At 42.1% G+C, this 20,970-nt stretch overlaps 1 protein-coding gene across 3 annotated transcripts in view; it reads left to right on the top strand.

Moving 5' to 3' along the window:
• The window catches only part of LOC122989359 (mitotic spindle positioning), an 11,917-nt gene extending 371 nt beyond the window's left edge, over positions 1-11,546 (top strand). Inside the window, exons 2-6 of one of the 3 annotated variants that reach the window (XM_044362178.1) lie at positions 5,692-5,788; positions 5,831-8,233; positions 9,772-9,968; positions 10,050-10,088; positions 11,180-11,546. In XM_044362178.1, coding sequence (XP_044218113.1) covers positions 5,692-5,788; positions 5,831-8,233; positions 9,772-9,968; positions 10,050-10,088; positions 11,180-11,269 — 2,826 coding nt within the window. In that variant the 3' untranslated portion in view covers positions 11,270-11,546. Of the gene's footprint in view, positions 1-5,691; positions 8,234-9,771; positions 9,969-10,049; positions 10,089-11,179 lie in introns of all 3 variants that reach the window. The other 2 variants (XM_044362179.1, XM_044362177.1) reach the window with 2 other exon arrangements.
• Positions 11,547-20,970: the final 9,424 nt, after the last annotated feature.

Here is a 20,970-nt window from a genome sequence, read left to right on the forward strand (position 1 = left end):
CCTGCATGAAAAGTACATAAGTATTATGAGCTTGATGTAGTTAAAGTATTGCAGTAAAAGTACATAAGTATTATGAGCTTGATGTAGTTAAAGTATTGCAGTAAAAGTACATAAGTATTATGAGCTTGATGTAGTTAAAGTATTGCAGTAAAAGTACATAAGTATTATGAGCTTGATGTAGTTAAAGTATTGCAGTAAAAGTACATAAGTATTATGAGCTTGATGTAGTTAAAGTATTGCAGTAAAAGTACATAAGTATTATGAGCTTGATGTAGTTAAAGTATTGCAGTAAAAGTACATAAGTATTATGAGCTTGATGTAGTTAAAGTATTGCAGTAAAAGTACATAAGTATTATGAGCTTGATGTAGTTAAAGTATTGCAGTAAAAGTAGTGGTTTGGTCCCTCTGACTGATATATTATTATATATGACATCATTAGATTATTAATAGTGAAGCATCAGTGTTAGAGCAGCATGTTACTGTTGTAGCTGCTGGAGGTGGAGCTAGTTTACACTACTTTATATACAGTTAGCTAGTTTAGTCCAGTGGTTCCCAACCTAGGGGTCGGGGCCCCTCCAAAGGGTCAGCAGATAAATCTGAGGGGTGGTGAGATGATTAATGGGAGAGGAAAGAAGAAAAAACAAAGTTCTGATACACAAATCTGTTTTCAGTTTTTGGACTTTTTCTCTAATCTTTGATTTTTGCTGAAATATTGGATCATTTGAACATTTATTGAAATGAAAGCATGTGAGAAGTTTAGAGGGAAAAATCACTATTTGGTGGAGCTGTTAACAACTCATAGACATGTGAAATGTGACCCCGACTACACACTGCTTTTTGTAAGACGTCAAAAGACAAAAAGGTTGGAAACCACTGGTTTCATCTTTAACAATGTGTTGTATTTTCAAAGCTTGTTATATTATCCATTGTGTCAAATCTTCATCTGAAAAGTAACTAAAGCTGTCAAATAAATGTAGTGGAGTAGAAAGTACAATATTTCCCTCTGAAATGTAGAAAGTAGCATCACATGGAAATACTCATTAAAGTACAAGTACCTCAAAGCTGTATTTAAGTACCACAAATATATTTTTTGTCAAATTGAATTTGTTTCTCAGTTTATGATTCTGTTTTGATCGTTTGTCAGTTTCAGAAACTTTTGACTTTTCCAACAGTGAATTTACGTTATTGTGTGATATCAGCTCATATATTCAGTCATAATTCTCATAATCTCTTAACACATTCTCATTTCAAGGGTCCACTTATTCTGTAACCAGAGCTTTCATCCACATGTTGTGGCCTTCATCACTGGTTGGACTTGCTCAGTTATTATCTCAGTCACCTGTGCAGTTTAATTATACTCACTGTACATACTGTAGGTCATGTGATAACAACGTGATCATCTCCATGACAACTGAGCAACTTCATTTGCTCATGAAGGCCATGAGATGTGGCTGAAAGCTCCAGAAATACTGTAACTGTTTGGCTTCGTGTTGACAACTTTTCTTTTGTTGAGTTAGTTATTTTAGTTATTTTGTTGACTCATCAGAACTGCAGTTGGTGACTTTTTGTCCCTCCTGAGACTCTGTACATTTGACCTTTGGTCACATTTAGACAAAAACTACAAACAAGAACAAAAGCAGCTCAGTTTGGACTCTGAGGACAGAAAGACATATTTAATCTTTTTAAAGTTTCAGACTTTGTTTTAAGATTTAAGTTAAAGTCCAGAAGTGTGTTAATCAGTGACGTACATACTGTGTGTGTGTGTGAGTGTGTGAGTGTGTGTGTGAGTGTGTGAGTGAGTGTGTGTGTGTGTGAGTGTGTGTGTGTGTGTGTGTGTGTGTGTGTGTGAGTGAGTGTGAGTGAGTGTGTGTGAGGGTGGGCGGGGCTTGTGTGCAGTGGGAGGAGTCTCTGATAGGACGATAGAAGTTGAACTTTGTCACATCAGTCGGTTTTTATTTTTGTCTGCTGCTGACAGGAAACTGATCTCAGGTAAGAAAACCACTAAATAACAAAAATAACTTTAATAACAAAAATAACTTTAATAACAAACATCATGTTTAATACGACTGAGGGTGAAATCAGCTGAGAGACGTGTGAATGTGTCGGTAGAGACTCTGCAGTCAGAACGACTTCTGTCTCTTATAATCTGACTTTTTTAAAAATGATTATTGATTATTTTTTTATTGATCAGTTCAGGCAAAATGAATCAAACAAACATCAGAACAACTTTATGACAAAACAAAACTCCCATAAAAATATGAAGAGAGTCAAAAACAGACAAACACAGACAGACTGACTGTGGATCAGCTGGTTAGTTTGAGCTTAATTCAGTGTTTCATGTGTTGTCGTCAGTGTTCACATCATCCTCAAGGTTCATGTTGATCCACACGGCGACCTCTGACCTCTGACCTCCTGTCTGTCTGTTACTCGTGTTATTGGTGCGTTCTGAGCTGAAGTTCACTGCGTGTTTCTGCGTTTGTGTCATATGATGATGAGTGTTATCAGCTGACAGCAGCAGTCAAACTGCAGGAGGAGTTTCTTATCTCAGACACACACATTCAAGCTAAAGGGATCAGAAACAGAGTGAAGGTGAAAACTGGAGGAAGAATTTTTTGTTGTTCAATGTGAAGCTTCGGAACACAGATGTTGATTTGGGTGTTTGGTTTGTAGGAACCAATATTTATACCAGAGGTGACCCTTTGGAGGGCCCCAACCCCTAGGTTGGGAACCACTGGACTAAACTAGCTAACTGTATATAAAGTAGTGTAAACTAGCTCCACCTCCAGCAGCTACAACAGTAACATGCTGCTCTAACACTGATGCTTCACTATTAATAATCTAATGATGTCATATATAATAATATATCAGTCAGAGGGACCAAACCACTACTTTTACTGCAATACTTTAACTACATCAAGCTCATAATACTTATGTACTTTTACTGCAATACTTTAACTACATCAAGCTCATAATACTTATGTACTTTTACTGCAATACTTTAACTACATCAAGCTCATAATACTTATGTACTTTTACTTGTAATTGAGTATTTTTATATTGTTGTATTGGTACTTTTACTGCAGTAAAGGATCTGACTACTATCTACTACTAGATCAAACACACACACATTCACACACATTCACACACACATTCACACACATTCACACACACATTCACACACATTCACGCACATTCATGCACATTCACGCACATTCACACACATTCACGCACATTCACGCACATTCACACACATTCACACACATTCACGCACACACATTCACACACATTCACACACATTCACACACATTCACACACATTCACACACACATTCACGCACATTCACACACATTCACGCACATTCACGCACATTCACGCACATTCACGCACATTCACACACATTCACGCACATTCACGCACATTCACGCACATTCACACACATTCACGCACATTCACACACATTCACATACATTCACGCACATTCACACACATTCACACACATTCACGCACACACATTCACACACATTCACACACATTCACACACACATTCACACACATTCACGCACATTCACACACACATTCACACACATTCACACACACATTCACACACATTCACACACACATTCACACACACATTCACACACATTCACACACATTCACGCACATTCACACACATTCACACACATTCACGCACACACATTCACACACATTCACACACACATTCACACAAATTTACACACATTCACACACATTCACACACACATTCACACACACATTCACACACATTCACACACACATTCACGCACATTCACACACATTCACACACATTCACACACACATTCACACACATTCACACACATTCACGCACACACATTCACACACATTCACACACACATTCACACAAATTTACACACATTCACACACACATTCACACACATTCACACAAATTTACACACATTCACACACACACATTCACACACATTCACACACATTCACGCACATTCACGCACATTCACACACATTCACACACACACACATTCACACACATTCACACACACACACATTCACACACATTCACACACACATTCACGCACATTCAAGCACATTCACACACATTCACACACACACACACATTCACACACATTCACACACACATTCACACACATTCACACACATTCACGCACATTCACGCACATTCACGCACATTCACACACATTCACACACATTCACACACACATTCACACACATTCACACACATTCACACACTGATGTCACAGTCATCAGAGCAGTTTGGGGTTCAGTATCTTGTCCAAGGACACTTTGACATGTGGACTGGAAAAACTGGGAATCAAACTGCCGATCTTCAGATTAGTGGACCTGGTCTTCCTCCGGAGCCGCAGCCGCTCCACGTGGTTTGATCAGTGCTCACCTGTCGTATTTTATACCTGCGACACAAACATTTATATACAGTATAAAGCAGGTTTTATTCCACCTGAATCCCTGAAGACTCGAACCTGCTCTGTTTTCTGCAGCCTGAACAGTTTTACATGTTTCTCAGCAGCAAGTCTGGTTCACCAAATGGGCTAAACAGGCACCTTCCCAGGGGCCCCAGACCCCCAGACCCCCAGACCCCCAGACCCCCAGACCCCCAGGCCCCCAGGGACCCCGAGTCATAGACATAATCTGCTGAATCAGTCTGACTCTGACAGGTCCTCCATCCTCCTCCTGCTGGTCCTGGTCCTGGTCCTGAAGAGGGACTCTGTTTGAAGACTTTAATAGTTTTAGTTTCTATTGAGCTCTTTAGTAGTAAAGTTGTGTTTTATCAAACTGAGGAACAGCTCCTATTGTTCCATCATCGGTGGACGGTCATTATTGTCTTTAGTAATCCACTGATTGATCAGTGTATAAAGTATTGATCATTATTCTCTGAGGCCCAATTGAACATATTCAGACTCGTTTTATCACAAACACAAAGATGTGAGTTTACTATCATGAAAAACTGGAAACTAACAAATATTCACATGTGAGAAGCTGCTGCCAGAGAGTAACACAGGCTGTAAACTCTCAGTGTACACACTGCGTAAGTCAGACTCACCTGTGACATGGTGGTTGCCATGGTAACATGCCCTGGCAACACCCTGGCTTTACAGGTGACGCTGTAAACTCTGCTATCAGTGATCAATCAGCTCCAATAAAGTTTATTGACATTCTTTACATTTCCTGCAAATCATAAAATACCTGAAGGCAAAGTTCAGTCTCCATAGTAACCAACCTATTCTGTCTTGTATCCATAGTAACATGATCTCTGCTGTCTCTGTAGTAATGTCCTCCCTGTATCCATAGTAACATCCTCTCTTGTCTCCATAGTAACGTCCTCTCTGCCTCCATAGTAACAACCTCTCTTGTCTCCATAGTAACGTCCTCTCTGCCTCCATAGTAACAACCTCTATTGTCTCCATAGTAACGTCCTCTCTGTCTCCATAGTAACGTCCTCTCTGCCTCCATAGTAACAACCTCTCTTGTCTCCATAGTAACGTCCTCTCTGCCTCCATAGTAACAACCTCTATTGTCTCCATAGTAACGTCCTCTCTGCCTCCATAGTAACGTCCTCTCTGCCTCCATAGTAACAACCTCTCTTGTTTCCATAGTAACGTCCTCTCTGCCTCCATAGTAACATCCTCTCTATTGTTGCAGAGACTCTCGGCTGGCCGGCAGGATGTTCTGACTCTACAGAGTTTCCAAACATCAAGTTCTGTTCACCACCTTCCTCCATCGAAGCCTCCTCCTGCAGGTTCCACAGTGCCCCCCGCCGGCTCCACAGCACCCCCTGCAGGTTCCACAGCGCCCCCCGCCGGCTCCACTGCTCCCCCCACTGGCTCCACAGCACCCCCTGCAGGTTCCACAGCGCCCCCAGCCAGCTCCACTGCTCCCCCCACTGGCTCCACAGCACCCCCTGCAGGTTCCACAGCGCCCCCCGCTGGCTCCACAGCACCCCCCGCCGGCTCCACAGCACCCCCTGCAGTTATGGACAGCACCCCGAGGAGGTGGGTGCTGAAGCCTCTGTCCCCCCTGCTGCAGCCGTCTGACCTGCGCTCAATTGCCGGCCCCGCCCGAGACGATGATTCGGTCTTCAGCTTTGACAGCGTCTCCGTCTCTCGCAGCTTTTCCTCGGTGCAGGTCTCCTCACAGCAGGCTGACGAGTCGGGGGACGTGGTGGTCCAGGCCCGGCATGTTGCTGTGTCACAGGACGGAGGGAGCACCAGCGACGAGTGGCATCCCAGCAGCCCCAGCGGCCCCAGCAGTCCCAGCAGCAGCACAGGATCTCACTGCGGGTTCTACTCCTTCGTTGAAGACCCAACGAGTCCGGAGGCGGAGCTGAACGAGGCGTGGATGGTGTCGCCTCAGAGAGCGGTTCAGCTGGCGACACTGAAGGAGGACCAAGGCTTCAAACTGCAGACCTACAGCAGCAGCAAGAAACCGGGGAGCCTGTTCTCTGACAGCAGTGACTTGGAGTACAAACTGGACCCAAACAACCACATAGAGGCAGTTGGGGACAAAGAGGAGCAGCAGCTTCGGCAGGACATCATCCGCAGCCAGGCCCCAAAGAAGAACCTGAAGCTCGTGGAGCGGCTGAGTGCGCTGCAGGATCTGGACCTGAGCAGATCGCCGAACAAGCTGATGGAAGGTTTCAGTTTGAGCTTCAGTCCTGTCACCATCAAACCAGAACCCCCTCGCCCCACTGAGCCCGGCATCGTCGACAAGGAGCAGATCAACTTCAGCGCTGCCCGGCAGCAGTTCCTGAAGATGGAGCAGGAGCGATTGAAAGCCCCCATCCCTCTGAGGTCCTCAAAAACACACCTGAACTCATCTCTGCAGCCGGATGCTGATGTGTCCTCGTGGAGGCGGCCAGAGACAGACAACCGGGTGAAGACAGAAGACCGGGTGGAGAGAGACGACCGGGTGAAGACAGACGACCGGGTGGAGACAGACGACCGGGTGGTGACAGACGACCGGGTGGAGACAGAAGACCGGGTGGAGACAAACAACCGGGTGAAGACAGAAGACCGGGTGGAGAGAGACGACCGGGTGAAGACAGACGACCGGGTGAAGACAAACAACCGTGTGGAGACAGACGACCGGGTGGAGACAGAAGACCGGGTGAAGACAGACGACCGGGTGGAGACAGACGACCGGGTGGTGACAGACAACCGGGTGGAGACAGACAACGGGGTGGAGACAGACGACCGGGTGAAGACAAACAACCGTGTGGAGACAGATGACCGGGTGGAGACAGACGACCGGGTGGAGACAGATGACCGGGTGCAGACAGACGACCGGGTGGATCTTGGAGAAGACACGATGATGTTTAAACAATCTGATGAAGGTGAGACCTTCACAGAGAGGAGGGTGACAGTGTGCCAGACTGACAACAGTCTGAGCATCTTGGACGGCCTGAACCATGAGGAGATGGACGGCGGTTACACCAGCAACAAGGGCGTTTTCAGTGACATCACCCAGCAAGAGAGCGGGGACAAATACGAGACCCCGATTGAAAGGGAGATCCGGTTAGTTCAGGAACGGGAGGAGAACCTGCGACGCTCGCGAGGCCTGAAGTTCAACAATGACCGCGTAGAGATGATCCAGATCAGAACCAAAAGTCTGCAGCCGCCACCGCCGTCTGGCAGTGTCAGAGAGAAGAACCGGGTCAGCTTCATCATCCAGAGGGACACGCAGAGGAAGGACGACCCACAGCAGGAGGACGGAGGCCACAAAGATCCTCCACAGCAGCCGGCAGACATGAAGACAGAGTTCGACCTGCAGGACGAGGACAGGAGAACAGAAGACAGACCGTCTCCTTGCTGTCCTCACCGACACCTCGAGGACACGGGGCTGTACATCAGTCACATGACCGCAGCTCCCTCCTCCTTCATGGACTCAGAGGTCCGGGGTCGAACGACTTCCTCCTCGTCCCACTCCTCTTCCTCGTCTCAGCGGGACTCGACCCTGACCTCGCCTCGGTCCTGGAGGGAGAACCTGGAGTCCACCGGCCTGCAGTCCAGAGGACAAGGAGCTCCGGACTTCATCGAGAAGGAGATCGAGGAGGCTCTGAGACGCGAGCAGGAGCTCCAGGAGCTGAGGAGGTCCAGGGAGGAAACTCCTCTCTTCTCTCCTGCTACTCTGGTGGAACAAGCAACCAAAATGGCCGTCAGTCAGTTCTACCCGCCTGCAAACACAGGTGTGTACTCCTTATTCTGGACTCGGTGGAGGGAAACTAAAGAGTGAAGTCAGTAAGTTGGATTCAGACTGAGAAACAGAAACGTGATTATTGACAGCTGCTGATAGAGTTCATGATGACGTGATCAGTAATTAAAGTAACTCATATTAACAGATCAAGTAGATTTACTGCACTTACACACAGTATCTCCACCTTCTGCTGGTAACAGCAGCACAAACAAACAGCTTAGTTCAGGTTAGAAAAACATGATGTTCATACAGAACAAATGTATTAACATTTAAGCAGTGATGGAAGAAATACTCAGACCCTTTACTGCAGTAAAAGTACCAATACAGCAATTTAAAAATACTCCATTACAAGTAAAAGTACATAAGTATTATGAGCTTGATGTAGTTAAAGTATTGCAGTAAAAGTACATAAGTATTATGAGCTTGATGTAGTTAAAGTATTGCAGTAAAAGTAGTGGTTTGGTCCCTCTGACTGATATATTATTATATATGACATCATTAGATTATTAATAGTGAAGCATCAGTGTTAGAGCAGCATGTTACTGTTGTAGCTGCTGGAGGTGGAGCTAGTTTACACTACTTTATATACAGTTAGCTAGTTTAGTCCAGTGGTTCCCAACCTAGGGGTCTGGCCCCTCCAAAGGGTCAGCAGATAAATCTGAGGGGTGGTGAGATGATTAATGGGAGAGGAAAGAAGAAAAAACAAAGTTCTGATACACAAATCTGTTTTCAGTTTTTGGACTTTTTCTCTAATCTTTGATTTTTGCTGAAATATTGGATCATTTGAACATTTATTGAAATGAAAGCATGTGAGAAGTTTAGAGGGAAAAATCACTATTTGGTGGAGCTGTTAACAACTCATAGACATGTGAAATGTGACCCCGACTACACACTGCTTTTTGTAAGACGTCAAAAGACAAAAAGGTTGGAAACCACTGGTTTCATCTTTAACAATGTGTTGTATTTTCAAAGCTTGTTATATTATCCATTGTGTCAAATCTTCATCTGAAAAGTAACTAAAGCTGTCAAATAAATGTAGTGGAGTAGAAAGTACAATATTTCCCTCTGAAATGTAGAAAGTAGCATCACATGGAAATACTCATTAAAGTACAAGTACCTCAAAACTGTATTTAGTTACTTTCCATCACTGACATTTGAGTGAAACCAGTATCTCCCACTGATCTGAACCAAAGAGCTTTTATGAACCTTAATGTAATTTCTCGGGACAGCAGGCTTTTAAATGAAACTGCAATTGAACACAAACAGAAGACATGATGGATTATTTCTGTGCAAACTTATTTTTATAGAAATAAAGTGAAACCAGCAACGTCTGAAAGAAGGAAATCTGTTCGTCTCTTATAAACTGGAGAGAATCAGTAACTTAACGAGAGAACAACCAAAGTCCAGAAAGGCTTCAGGATGAGAAGCTGTGTGTGTGTAATCAGTAACCAGGCGACGGGTTCAGCTGTCAGTGAGGTCAGAGGTCAACCTGCTGACATCACACTGTGTCTTTCACCTGTTGTGTTTCAGATAAAGCTGAGAGCAGTCTGTCCTCCTCCTCCCCTCGACCCTCCAACTCCTTCATCGCCGCTCAGCCCTGGACCTCCTCCTCCTCCTCCTCCCCCACGTGGGTCCGGTCCGGCCCCCCCCCTCTCAGAGGTCTGACAGAGACCCTGCTGCAGGACTTCGAGGAGAGACGAGTCCGACTGAAGCTGGACGAGAGCTCAGTGAGTGAAAATCTCCAAACTGACTTCAGACTGATTATTATTTTAATATCAGGTGATGACGCAGCTGTTTTTATTTTTCAGTACGCAGGAATCCAGCCGGTCGACGACGTGAACAACGAGGTTCGACCTTTTATTTCTGCAGCTTTTATTTAACTTTATTATTGTCTAATAAATCTATGATCCATATTTATAAGCCATCCATCTCTGTGGGAACTTTGTCTTCAGAGTTTTATGAAACAAGGCGACTTTAAAGCCTCTGGAAACATGGTTTGAAATCATAAAAATACATATACGATATCAAAGTGTCTCATTAAGCATCCACGAAAATCTGGATGAAAATAAACATTCATAACTATCAGAAAACTGAGCTCATAAACAGCTCATTTGGCTGCTCAAAGCATTTCTCAGGACTGTGTGGGCGTGTCCAGATCATGTTTGATTGACAGCTCATTTTCAGCTCAAGTACCACTTTATTTTCTATTCATTCACTAAAACGTTTTACTGATATGGAATAAAATACCAAATCTATCAAATGGACTCTACTTGATTGAAAGGTTGACTAATCCAATAACTAACAAACTAGGTTAGACCTCCTGAAACTGTGTTTTTATTTAATTATACCTCCTGGAGTATGATGCTAATCGTTTTAGCATCTTCCATTCACTTACATGAAACAGTTAGCATTAGCATTGCTATGCTACACTTTTGAGCTACTTATCCACTCAGTGATCAATACAGATTTGGATGATGTACCCGAGTCTCCTAGTTAGCTGAACACAGTAACTTTCAAACCATATCAGGCTAATATGAATTCTCATTCTGGCTAAAAGCAAAGAAAAGTGCAGTGTTTCCTCACGCGGGAGACGAGAGTGAGTGTTGTGAAGTCAGCTCGGCCACGTCAATCATCTTTCTCTTAAATATGATTGGGCAGATATTTATTACGTAATAAAGTCTCTAGTTTAGCCCCGCCTACCTGCAACCCAGTAACAAGTGAAGGGAGAGAAACCTTTAAAAGAATTACACAGACTATGTTAAAGGTTATGCTCTTTTTAGGTGTTTATGCACATTAGATCCCAAATTACATGATTAATAGCCGATCATGGATTTGCGTTTCCAGGAGCTTTAAAGTCTTTTAAAGGTTTTTAAATTGAATATAAAAACAGAGACTTTACTGATTATTATATAAATAAAATATTCTCGTCTGTTTTCAGGTTGTGGAGTCGACTCGAGTCGTTCGACATAAAAACCAGCGAGCTCTCCGCTGGGAGGCCGGCGTCTTCGCCAACCAGGAGGACCAGTGAGACCAGCAGGACCAGACCCAGACCCAGACCCAGACCCAGACCCAGACCCAGACCTGCAGGGGGATGACATGGCATCTCCTCTGTGTGCTCAGTGTCTCTTCACTAACAGCTTTTCTCTGATTTTCAGCTGACTTTAAAATGGTTTACACTCTGAGGAAAGGCTGCTGCTGATTGGTCCTCAGAGGACCAATCAGCAGCAGCAGAGACACTCTGTGTGATTCATGTAGAGAATAAATTAAAGCTGCAGAGATGAAATAAAGAGTGAAACTGGACAGGAGCAGTTTGTTTGATCTGCAGGCTGATGGAGGGTTTGTGGTTTTAATTATTATTTTAAACTTCTGCATCTGAAAGTCAGAAACATTCAAATGATTCTTCTTGAGACGGAACGACGGCGCCGCCTGGAGGACACACGAGGAGCTGACACACAGCCGTAAACTAACAGGAAGTTCACCTTCAAATCACCAGGATGTCATGAAGTCTGCAGCCTGCAGGAGGCGTCGACACACCGACAGCCTCACATGATGAAGATGATGATGATGCTCAGAGTGTCAGACTGCAGGAATCTGCTGTCGTCCAATCAGATCGTCCTCACACGTTCATCCACAGACCGAATACTGATCAGCTCACACACACACACACACACACAGAAAACACACACACACACACACACACACAGAAAACACACACACACACACACACACACACACACACACACACAGAAAACACACACACACACACACACACACACACACAGACAGGTTATTAAAATGATAAATTGCTCCACACACACATTTTCCTGTTCACTGTTGCCATGGCAACACACTGGCTGCTGGATCACCTCCAGGAAATAAAGAAAGAGAGGAAGACAGAGTGCGTGTGTGTGTGTGTGTGTGTTTTCTGTGTATGTGTGTGTGTGTGTGTGTGTGTGTGTGTTACAGTCAGTCCGGTCTTCAGACGTCTGTCTAAACGATCTTCTTTAAGTTCATGATAATTAGTCAATTATTTAAGATTAAATGCTTGTATACTTGGTGGAAATATTCTGTTTATGTATATTATTAATGATTTATATTATTAATATTAATATGTTTTTATATTTTTGATTTGGAGTAATTTTAACTGTAGCTATTAATTTTCAAACTCGTCGTCCAGTGTTAATTATTTTCTCTCACAAATAAATTGTGGATGAAACGTTGACGTGTTGTAAGTGTTGATGATGTCACTGATTGTGTGTTTGTGTGTGTGTGAAACTCTGGGAAGAGATCAATAACTAAACTGACACCTGCAGAGTTAATCTTAATACAACAACACACCTGAGTGACCTCACTGACCTCAACACAACTGAGCCGTAGTCGTGTACTATTACACAACCACAGCTGAGTGTTTCTGCTCACTTCCTCGTTGTCATGGAGTTTTCCATCTTTAGAGGTGTCAGATCGGGTCACATCGGGTCAAGCTTGGCTTTGAGGTCACACTGTGATTCTTCATCAGATATTCAGATTTCTTCTCCTTGAGACTTTAGCTGTCGGTGTTTTGGGGAAGGCAGAAACCTCTCTGATAGAGGGGATATCAGCATCTCCATGGTTACCAAGGTCAGAGGAGGCTTCCCTAAACAACACAGATGGGTGGATGACACAGTCAGACACTCAAACCAAAACTGCTGAAATTACACACAACATGACTTAAAGTGTCGGGTAAAGTGCAGTCCCTCGTTTAGAAACCAATCAGACTCATTTTTCATATTGTAGGCTGATGAAGACGAGGACTCGGACCTTCAGAGGACAGAACGGACAGAGACGGCGTCGCAGCAGAACACTCTGGTGTTTTACTGTCTTTGATTCTCCACTTGGCCGAACGCTTCAATAAACATCTTCAGCATTAAGACATCAAAGTCTCGTGTGCGTCTTTCTCCACTGCTGACCAGCGCTCAAAATATGCAACACTTCCTCTCCCAGGAACACTCAGTCTCAGTCGGGTCAGATCCAGTTTGTCATCAGAGAGAGCGATGGAACGGCCGACCTGAACACGTTAGCTTTTAGCTTGGCTGAAGGCCGGCCCACTGACCCCCGCTAACCCGCTAACCCGCTAACCGCTTCCTCTCGCCGCTGCTCCGCTGTCTGCTGAGCTGCTCTAAGCTTTGCTGGAGGTTCGGTTGGGCTCTACCATCCTGGACCTGTTGCACCGGTCGTGTTATCTGTACACTTTAACCAGGAGAAGCTGCTGCACGCTGCCATGAATGTATTTACATATTCATAGATTATGGAATTTTTAATGAGGAAGGAGTAGATGTCATTTTAAGGATTTACTTATATATATATATATATATATATATATATATATATATATATATATATATATATATATATATATATATATATATATCTTAATACGTCTTAATATATGTCTGGAGAGGATCTTTAACAAATAATAACGACATCAACTCCACCTGCTGTGGAGGAGTTGGTACAGTCCAGAGTTCAGCTGCAGGTTTGCAGATGTTCAACATGTGGACTCTGTCGAAGCGAACGAGGAACCAACCAGAAAAACCTGTAATAAATTTAATGCAGAATCACATTTTGTTTGTGTTTGCTGTTTAATTATGAGAAATGAGAGGAAATGAAAGTGAGGCGTGTTTATTCACCAAACTACCTGCTGATTCTACAGCTGCTATTATTATTATAATATATTGATGGATAAATATTGATTCTGTGACTGACGGTGTTTGCAGCAGTTTGCTTTTTGTGTTTGACCCTGAAATGACCTCCTACGTATCACTGAACTTATTAGTTAATACACATGTAAAACATTAATAACAGCACAGAGACACAGACGGTGTGTGTGTGTGTGTGTTTTCTGTGTGTGTGTGTGTGTGTGTTTTCTGTGTGTGTGTGTGTGTGTGTGTGTGTGTATGTGTGTGTGTTTGTGTGTATGTGTGTATGTGTGTGTGTGTGTGTGTGTGTGTTTTCAGTGTGTGTGTGTGTGTGTGTTTTCAGTGTGTGTGTGTGTGTGTGTGTGTGTTTTCAGTGTGTGTGTGTGTGTGTTTTCAGTGTGTGTGTGTGTGTGTGTGTGTGTGTGTATGTGTGTGTGTGTGTGTTTTCAGTGTGTGTGTGTGTGTGTTTTCAGTGTGTGTGTGTGTGTGTGTGTGTGTGTGTGTGTGTGTGTATGTGTGTTTGTGTGTGTGTATGTGTGTGTGTGTGTGTTTTCAGTGTGTGTGTGTGTGTGTGTGTGTTTTCAGTGTGTGTGTGTGTGTGTGTGTGTGTGTATGTGTGTGTGTGTGTGTGTGTGTGTTTTCAGTGTGTGTTGGAGCTCTTATCTCAACATCACTATCAAGACTGTTGCTGTGGAAACTGCATAATGAGCCTGAAGGTGGTGTGTGTGTGTGATTGTATTTGTGTGGTGTGTGTGTGTGTGTGTGTTTGTATTTGTGTGTGTGTGTGTGTGTGTGTGTGTGTGTGTGTGTGTGTTTGTATTTGTGTGTGTGTGTGTGTGTGTGTTTGTATTTGTGTGTGTGTGTGTGTGTGTGTTTGTATTTGTGTGTGTGTGTGTGTGTGTGTGTGTGTGTGTGTGTGTGTGTTTGTATTTGTGTGTGTGTTTGTATTTGTGTGGTGTGTGTGTGTGTGTGTGTTTGTATTTGTGTGTGTGTGTGTGTGTGTGTGTGTGTGTGTGTGTGTGTGTTTGTATTTGTGTGGTGTGTGTGTGTGTGTGTGTGTGTGTGTGTGTGTGTTTGTATTTGTGTGGTGTGTGTGTTTGTATTTGTGTGGTGTGTGTGTGTGTGTGTTTGTATTTGTGTGTGTGTGTTTGTATTTGTGTGGTGTGTGTGTGTGTGTGTGTGTGTGTCTGATCAGACAAACTGAATCCATCAAACATTCATGTTCATGTTTCAGCTTCTTCAGTGTCCAGAAGGACGATTTAATGTCTCCCTTTGATAGTATGTTGTTTTCTCTTATATATTATATGTTGTGTGTTACATGTTACATGTTATATATTATGTTATATGTTATATATTATATATGTTGTGTGTTATATGTGAATGAATGTATATGAAATGATGAACTGTGTGCAAATACTTTCAGCATAAGGAGGAAGATGATGAAGACGTATGTTAGCCTGGAGCAATCTCAGCTGGATGAGACCAGAAACCGTCCGCTGGTTTGATGCTGATCCGTCACAAACTGAGCGAGCAGTGGAGCTTTGGTAACTCTCAGAAATGGACTCTGAATGTGAGCGAGTTCAGTAAAAGTTCACAGCTGAAGGTTTTATTGAGGATTTTTTTTATCTAAGTGTCCTCTGGAGGCTGAGAGGTGAATCTCCTGCCTCCAAACATCTCACACTTCTTTAATCTCTTAGCACTAATTGGTCGGTTTAACCAGACGCCCGGCGGGATCAACAACTCCCAGAAACTCAAATTATGAAGAATCTGTGAAGGAAGAAATTAATCTGAGGCTCTTTAAACTGGAGGATTAAAGAGGATATAAACCAACTGATGGACAGTTAGAGAGCTGACGGAGATCATCTGCTTTCTGTCTGTGTGCTGTAGATATATATATATATAATTGTTTTTCTGCCAATAAAAAAGTAACAGAGTATGTCTTCTACCCACAAGATAAAAACAAGAAAAATAAATCCCAATCTCAATAAGACTACCTGTTTAAATAAAAGGATTATAAAGGACATAATGAGTTATAAGCAAGACATAAAAACTTGTAGATAAAAGATAAAGATGAGATAATAGATTGTACACTAAAATGATAAAAACTTGTCCTTAAGAGATAAAAACTTGAATGATAATAACATGTACGCATGAGATAATAACTTGTAAACATACTAACTTGTACACACAAGATACATAATTGTACCCACGACAATATTTACATGATAAAAACTTTCTTACTTGTACACATGTTTGTGTGAATCAGCTGTTAGTGTCTACAACATGATGATGATCTTCAGTGTTGCTCAGTGTGTTATTAAACTTTGGACAGACAGGCTAACTAATAAGAATATATATTCTGATGCTGACATGAATTGTAGAAAATGTAATAAATAAAAAATAAAAAATCACAAATAAAATGATGAAACTGATGTTTATGCCTGAACTGTGTTCTGGGTTATATTACATCACAGTATTAATACCATAGAGAGCCAGTGACTCAAGATCATAAATCACTATATTCTGATGAATAACTGAGAACAGAAATGTGTAAATATTTTGAAGAATAAGAACAATAAGTTTGGTCCACTGAGAGATCAAGAAGAAGTTTTATTTGAACTTTGATCCTGACGACCACAGAGCATGCAGCATCCTTTCTTCAGTCTAACTTTCACACACTGAACTCTTTTTTTTATAGCAGCAGTTTTTTCTTTTTACATTTCCAGCCACAAAATCTACAGATTCAAGATAAATGATGCTTCATGGTTTTCACATTCAAATGGGAACGCAGAGATTTTCAGTTTGTTTCTCTGATAAAAAAAAAACATTTATCTCTTTATCTCAGAGATAAATGAGACGTTCAGCAGTCGAAGCTTCAATCTGATTTCATATCAAACGGCTTCATGTTGACACATGCAACAACACACAGACACATTAACAGCAGGGTTCATCGATATTTCTTCTTCATTGATACACATCCTGATCAGGTTTCAGAGCCTCAGAGAGACGGACAGAGCGTTTTTACTAAAAGTCCAACTGAAATTACAAAAGTCATTACTGTAGCAGCCAATAGTCATCTTTACACAGATTTTAAAATGTTTTTATTGTTAAGTTTTGTGGCTGCAGGGGGGTGAAGAAAATATGCCTGAATTTTTTGCATTTTGCAATTTCAACTCTGAACTTTGATATGTAAATTTGCACCGTTGACCACCAACAAGCTGACCTGAAGGATGCTAACGTAGCTTATTAGCCATGTTGCTAAACATCCTGCCTCACTGAATAAATCTGTGTGGATTTATTGTTCTATTAGCAGATGAGCTAACGAGCTACAGACAGCTTTATTTTCTGTCTTCCATAACTTTTTATTGAATGAAATGTTGTACAATGACAAAAATGTCAGGAGGAAGTGAACAGAACAGCAGAGAGAAAAAAGCAAGTTAGTAGTTAGCTCGCCAGCTAGCGTGTCACCACATCACCAAACTTCCAGCTCCACCTGTTTGACATGAAATGTTTTAGTTAGCAATGGAAATGAAGCTGCATCTAAACGGACTGTTTTTAAGCTGATTAATGTGCTGCTCATTAGCTGATGCATTTAGTGAAGCTGTTGAAATAACATGAAAGTAACATCTAGTGGGAATCTGTGCTAACGTTAGCAAGCTTGGCTAACTAGCTTTCGGAGCTGTGCAGGACGAGTCCAAACAAGTGTTTTGTTTGTTTGAAGCAGAAAATAACAGAAATGTAATTTCAGTTGGACTTTAATGGAATAATTTTTATGTCTCTAAGAATTGCTGACAGATTTATGTCATTTTTAAAAACATTTAAAACTTAGAAAATACATTTTGCTCCAATGTTCATACTTTCTGTCTTTATTGCTGACTGTTAAATGTTAAAGAAAACAAAATCAGTTTCTATTTCATGGCTCTGTAACTAAATGAGGGAGTGCATCTTTAAATTCTGAATATCTTTATAAATATTTAATCTCACGTCAGTCCATCCTGAAGAAATACACACACACACACTCAGATTCACTCACAAAAACACACCTGGAGAAATAGTTATTCACACTCACGGCCTCGACCAATCAGAGAGCAGCACACAAACAAACAAACATGCTGAGAATCACCATAGCAACCGAGCCGTCACAACAGAAAGGCAACAACACACTCGTCCAGTTAATATACAATCAGAGTGAGACCTCCATCACACCGCCGCTGTGTCCAGAAGGTGACGAACAGGTGATGGTCAGGTGTTTGGTGGCTGGAGAGTCTCGTCAGAGGAGCTGCAGGTGTTTGTGCTTCAGAATGAATCTTTGACTTCAGTAACACTTTGTTATTCACAGAACCGGTCACCATGGAAACAACAAGCTTTTCAGCTCGGTGGCTCAACACTGTCGAGGATCAGAGTTAAACGTTACTGCAGAGATCTGATCTGACCGTCAATCCACTTAAAGGACACGTTCGCTGTTTTTCTGTCTGTCAGGTGACCAAATGAACACTGAAACATGGTTTTCTTGCTGATATTATTCCTCCTGTTCATACTGGACACTACAAGATCCTTCCTAATGTGATTTCAGTGTAAGCAATGGAGGACAAAATCCACAGCCCTCCTTCTGTGCAGAAATGTGTTCAGAAGTTTTTCTGAAGATAATACGAAGCTTCAGAGTCAAATCAAGTTGATCTGTCTAAATAAGACACTTAAGACTCATATTAACTTCAGATAAACGTCCTGCAGATTTTATCCTCCACTTACAGATGTGGCCGAAATTATTGGTACTCTTGCATTTTATCAAAATAATTCACCATTTGCCTTGAACAGTGTTGAAATTAAAATATATTTTATTATCAATGCATGTCTATGTTTGGTTTGCAGGGGAACAAAATTATTGGTACCCTTTAGAAGTTGTAAGAGATAATTGATTTGTAGTGATATTTTAAGAAGACTATTGTATTTTAATTAGTATCACAGGTGTTTTCAAGCTTATAATCACTCATGCAGCCAGTTTAAAAGGAGAAAATGACTCACTCTGCTGTTTTGTGCCACTGTGTTTATCACATTAAACACGGCAAACAGAAGGAAAACTAGAGAGTGGTCTGAAGGTAATAGCCAAGCATGGTCAACATCAAGGTTACAAGACCATCTCTAAAGAGCTCGATGTTCCTGTGACCACTGTTGCCAATATTATTAAGAAGTTTAAGGCCCATGGAACTGTAGCCAACATCTCTGGACGTGGTAACAGGAGGAAAATTGGCCTGAGATTTGAACAGAGGGATTGCTCGAATGGTTGAGAAAGAACCAAAGAAAACTTCAATACAGATCCAAGCTGATCTTCAAGTTCAAGGGACAATAGTTTCAAGTTGCACCATCTGTCACTGTCTGAATGAAAATGGGCTCCATGTTAGAAGACCCAGGACTTCGAAGAGGGAGACACAAAAAGGCCAGACTGGACTTTGCCAAAATGCATGTTGAGAACTTGTTGAACAGACTTCAACGATTCCTTCATCCAAACCATCAACCTGTCTCTTAGACTCCATCCAAACTAGGTTGCTTAAGGAAGCCTTACCCTTAGTGAGCACTTCTTTACTAGATATGATCGATCTGTCTTTAGTAACAGGCTATGTACCACAGTCCTTTAAAGTAGCTGTAATTAAACCTCTTCTTAAGAAGCCTACTCTTGATCCGGGTATTTTGGCCAATTATAGACCTATATCTAACCTTCCATTCCTCTCTAAGATCTTTGAGAAAGCAGTCTCTAATCAGTTATGTTATCAGTTACTTTTTACATAACAATAGTTTATTTGAGGATTTTCAGTCAGGATTTAGAGGCATCATAGCACAGAGACAGCACTGGTGAAAGTTACTAATGATCTCCTGACTGCATCGGACAAAGGTCTTCTCTCCCTACTAGTCCTGTTAGATCTTAGTGCCGCATTTGACACCATTGATCATCACATCCTATTTCAGAGACTGGAACATTTAATTGGCATTAAAGGAACTGAATTAATCTGGTTTAAGTCCTATTTATCAGACCGATCTCAGTTTGTACATGTTAATGATGAATCCTCCATGAAGGCAAAAGTTAGACACGGAGTTCCACAAGGTTCTGTTCTTGGACCAATTCTATTCACCTTGTATATGCTTCCTTTAGGTAATATTATTAGGAAACACTCCATAAATTTTCATTGTTATGCAGATGACACCCAATTATATTTATCAGTGAAGCCTGATGAAACCAATCAGTTAAACAAACTCCAAACATGCCTTAACGACATAAAGACCTGGATGACCTGCAATTTTCTGCTACTAAACTCAGATAAAACTGAAGTTATTGTGTTTGGCCCTAAACACCTTAGAAACACATTATCTAATGATAAAGCTGCTCTGGATGGCATTACCCTGGCCTCCAGCACCACCGTAAGGAATCTGGGAGTTATCTTTGATCAGGATATGTCCTTTAACTCCCACATAAATCAAATCTCAAGGACTGCCTTTTTTCACTTACGTAATATCACAAAAATCACATCCTGTCCCTAAAAGATGCAGAAAAACTAGTTCACGCATTTGTTACTTCTAGGCTGGATTATTGCAATTCCTTATTATCAGGCTGCCCTAACAAGTCTCTAAAGACTCTCCAGCTGGTCCAGAATGCAGCTGCACGTGTTCTGACTAAAACTAGAAAAAGAGACCACATTTCTCCCATTTTAGCTTCGCTGCATTGGCTTCCTGTAAAATCTAGAATTGACTTTAAAATCCTTCTCCTAACTTACAAAGCCCTTAATGGTCAGGCACCATCATATCTTGAAGAGCTCATAATACCGTATTATCCCACTAGAACACTGTGCTCCCAGTATGCAGCTTACTGGTGGTCCCTACAGTCTTTAAAAGTAGAATGGGAGGCAGAGCCTTCAGCTATCAGGCTCCTCTCCTGTGGAACCATCTTCCAGATTGGGTCCGGGGTGCAGACACCCTCTCTATGTTTAAGAGTAGGCTTAAAACTTTCCTTTTTGATAAAGCTTATAGTTAGGGCCGACCAGGCTCGCCTTGGATCAGCCCTTAG

This window comes from Thunnus albacares, chromosome 9 (assembly GCF_914725855.1).
Source record: "Thunnus albacares chromosome 9, fThuAlb1.1, whole genome shotgun sequence".
Classification (NCBI taxonomy): domain Eukaryota; kingdom Metazoa; phylum Chordata; class Actinopteri; order Scombriformes; family Scombridae; genus Thunnus; species Thunnus albacares.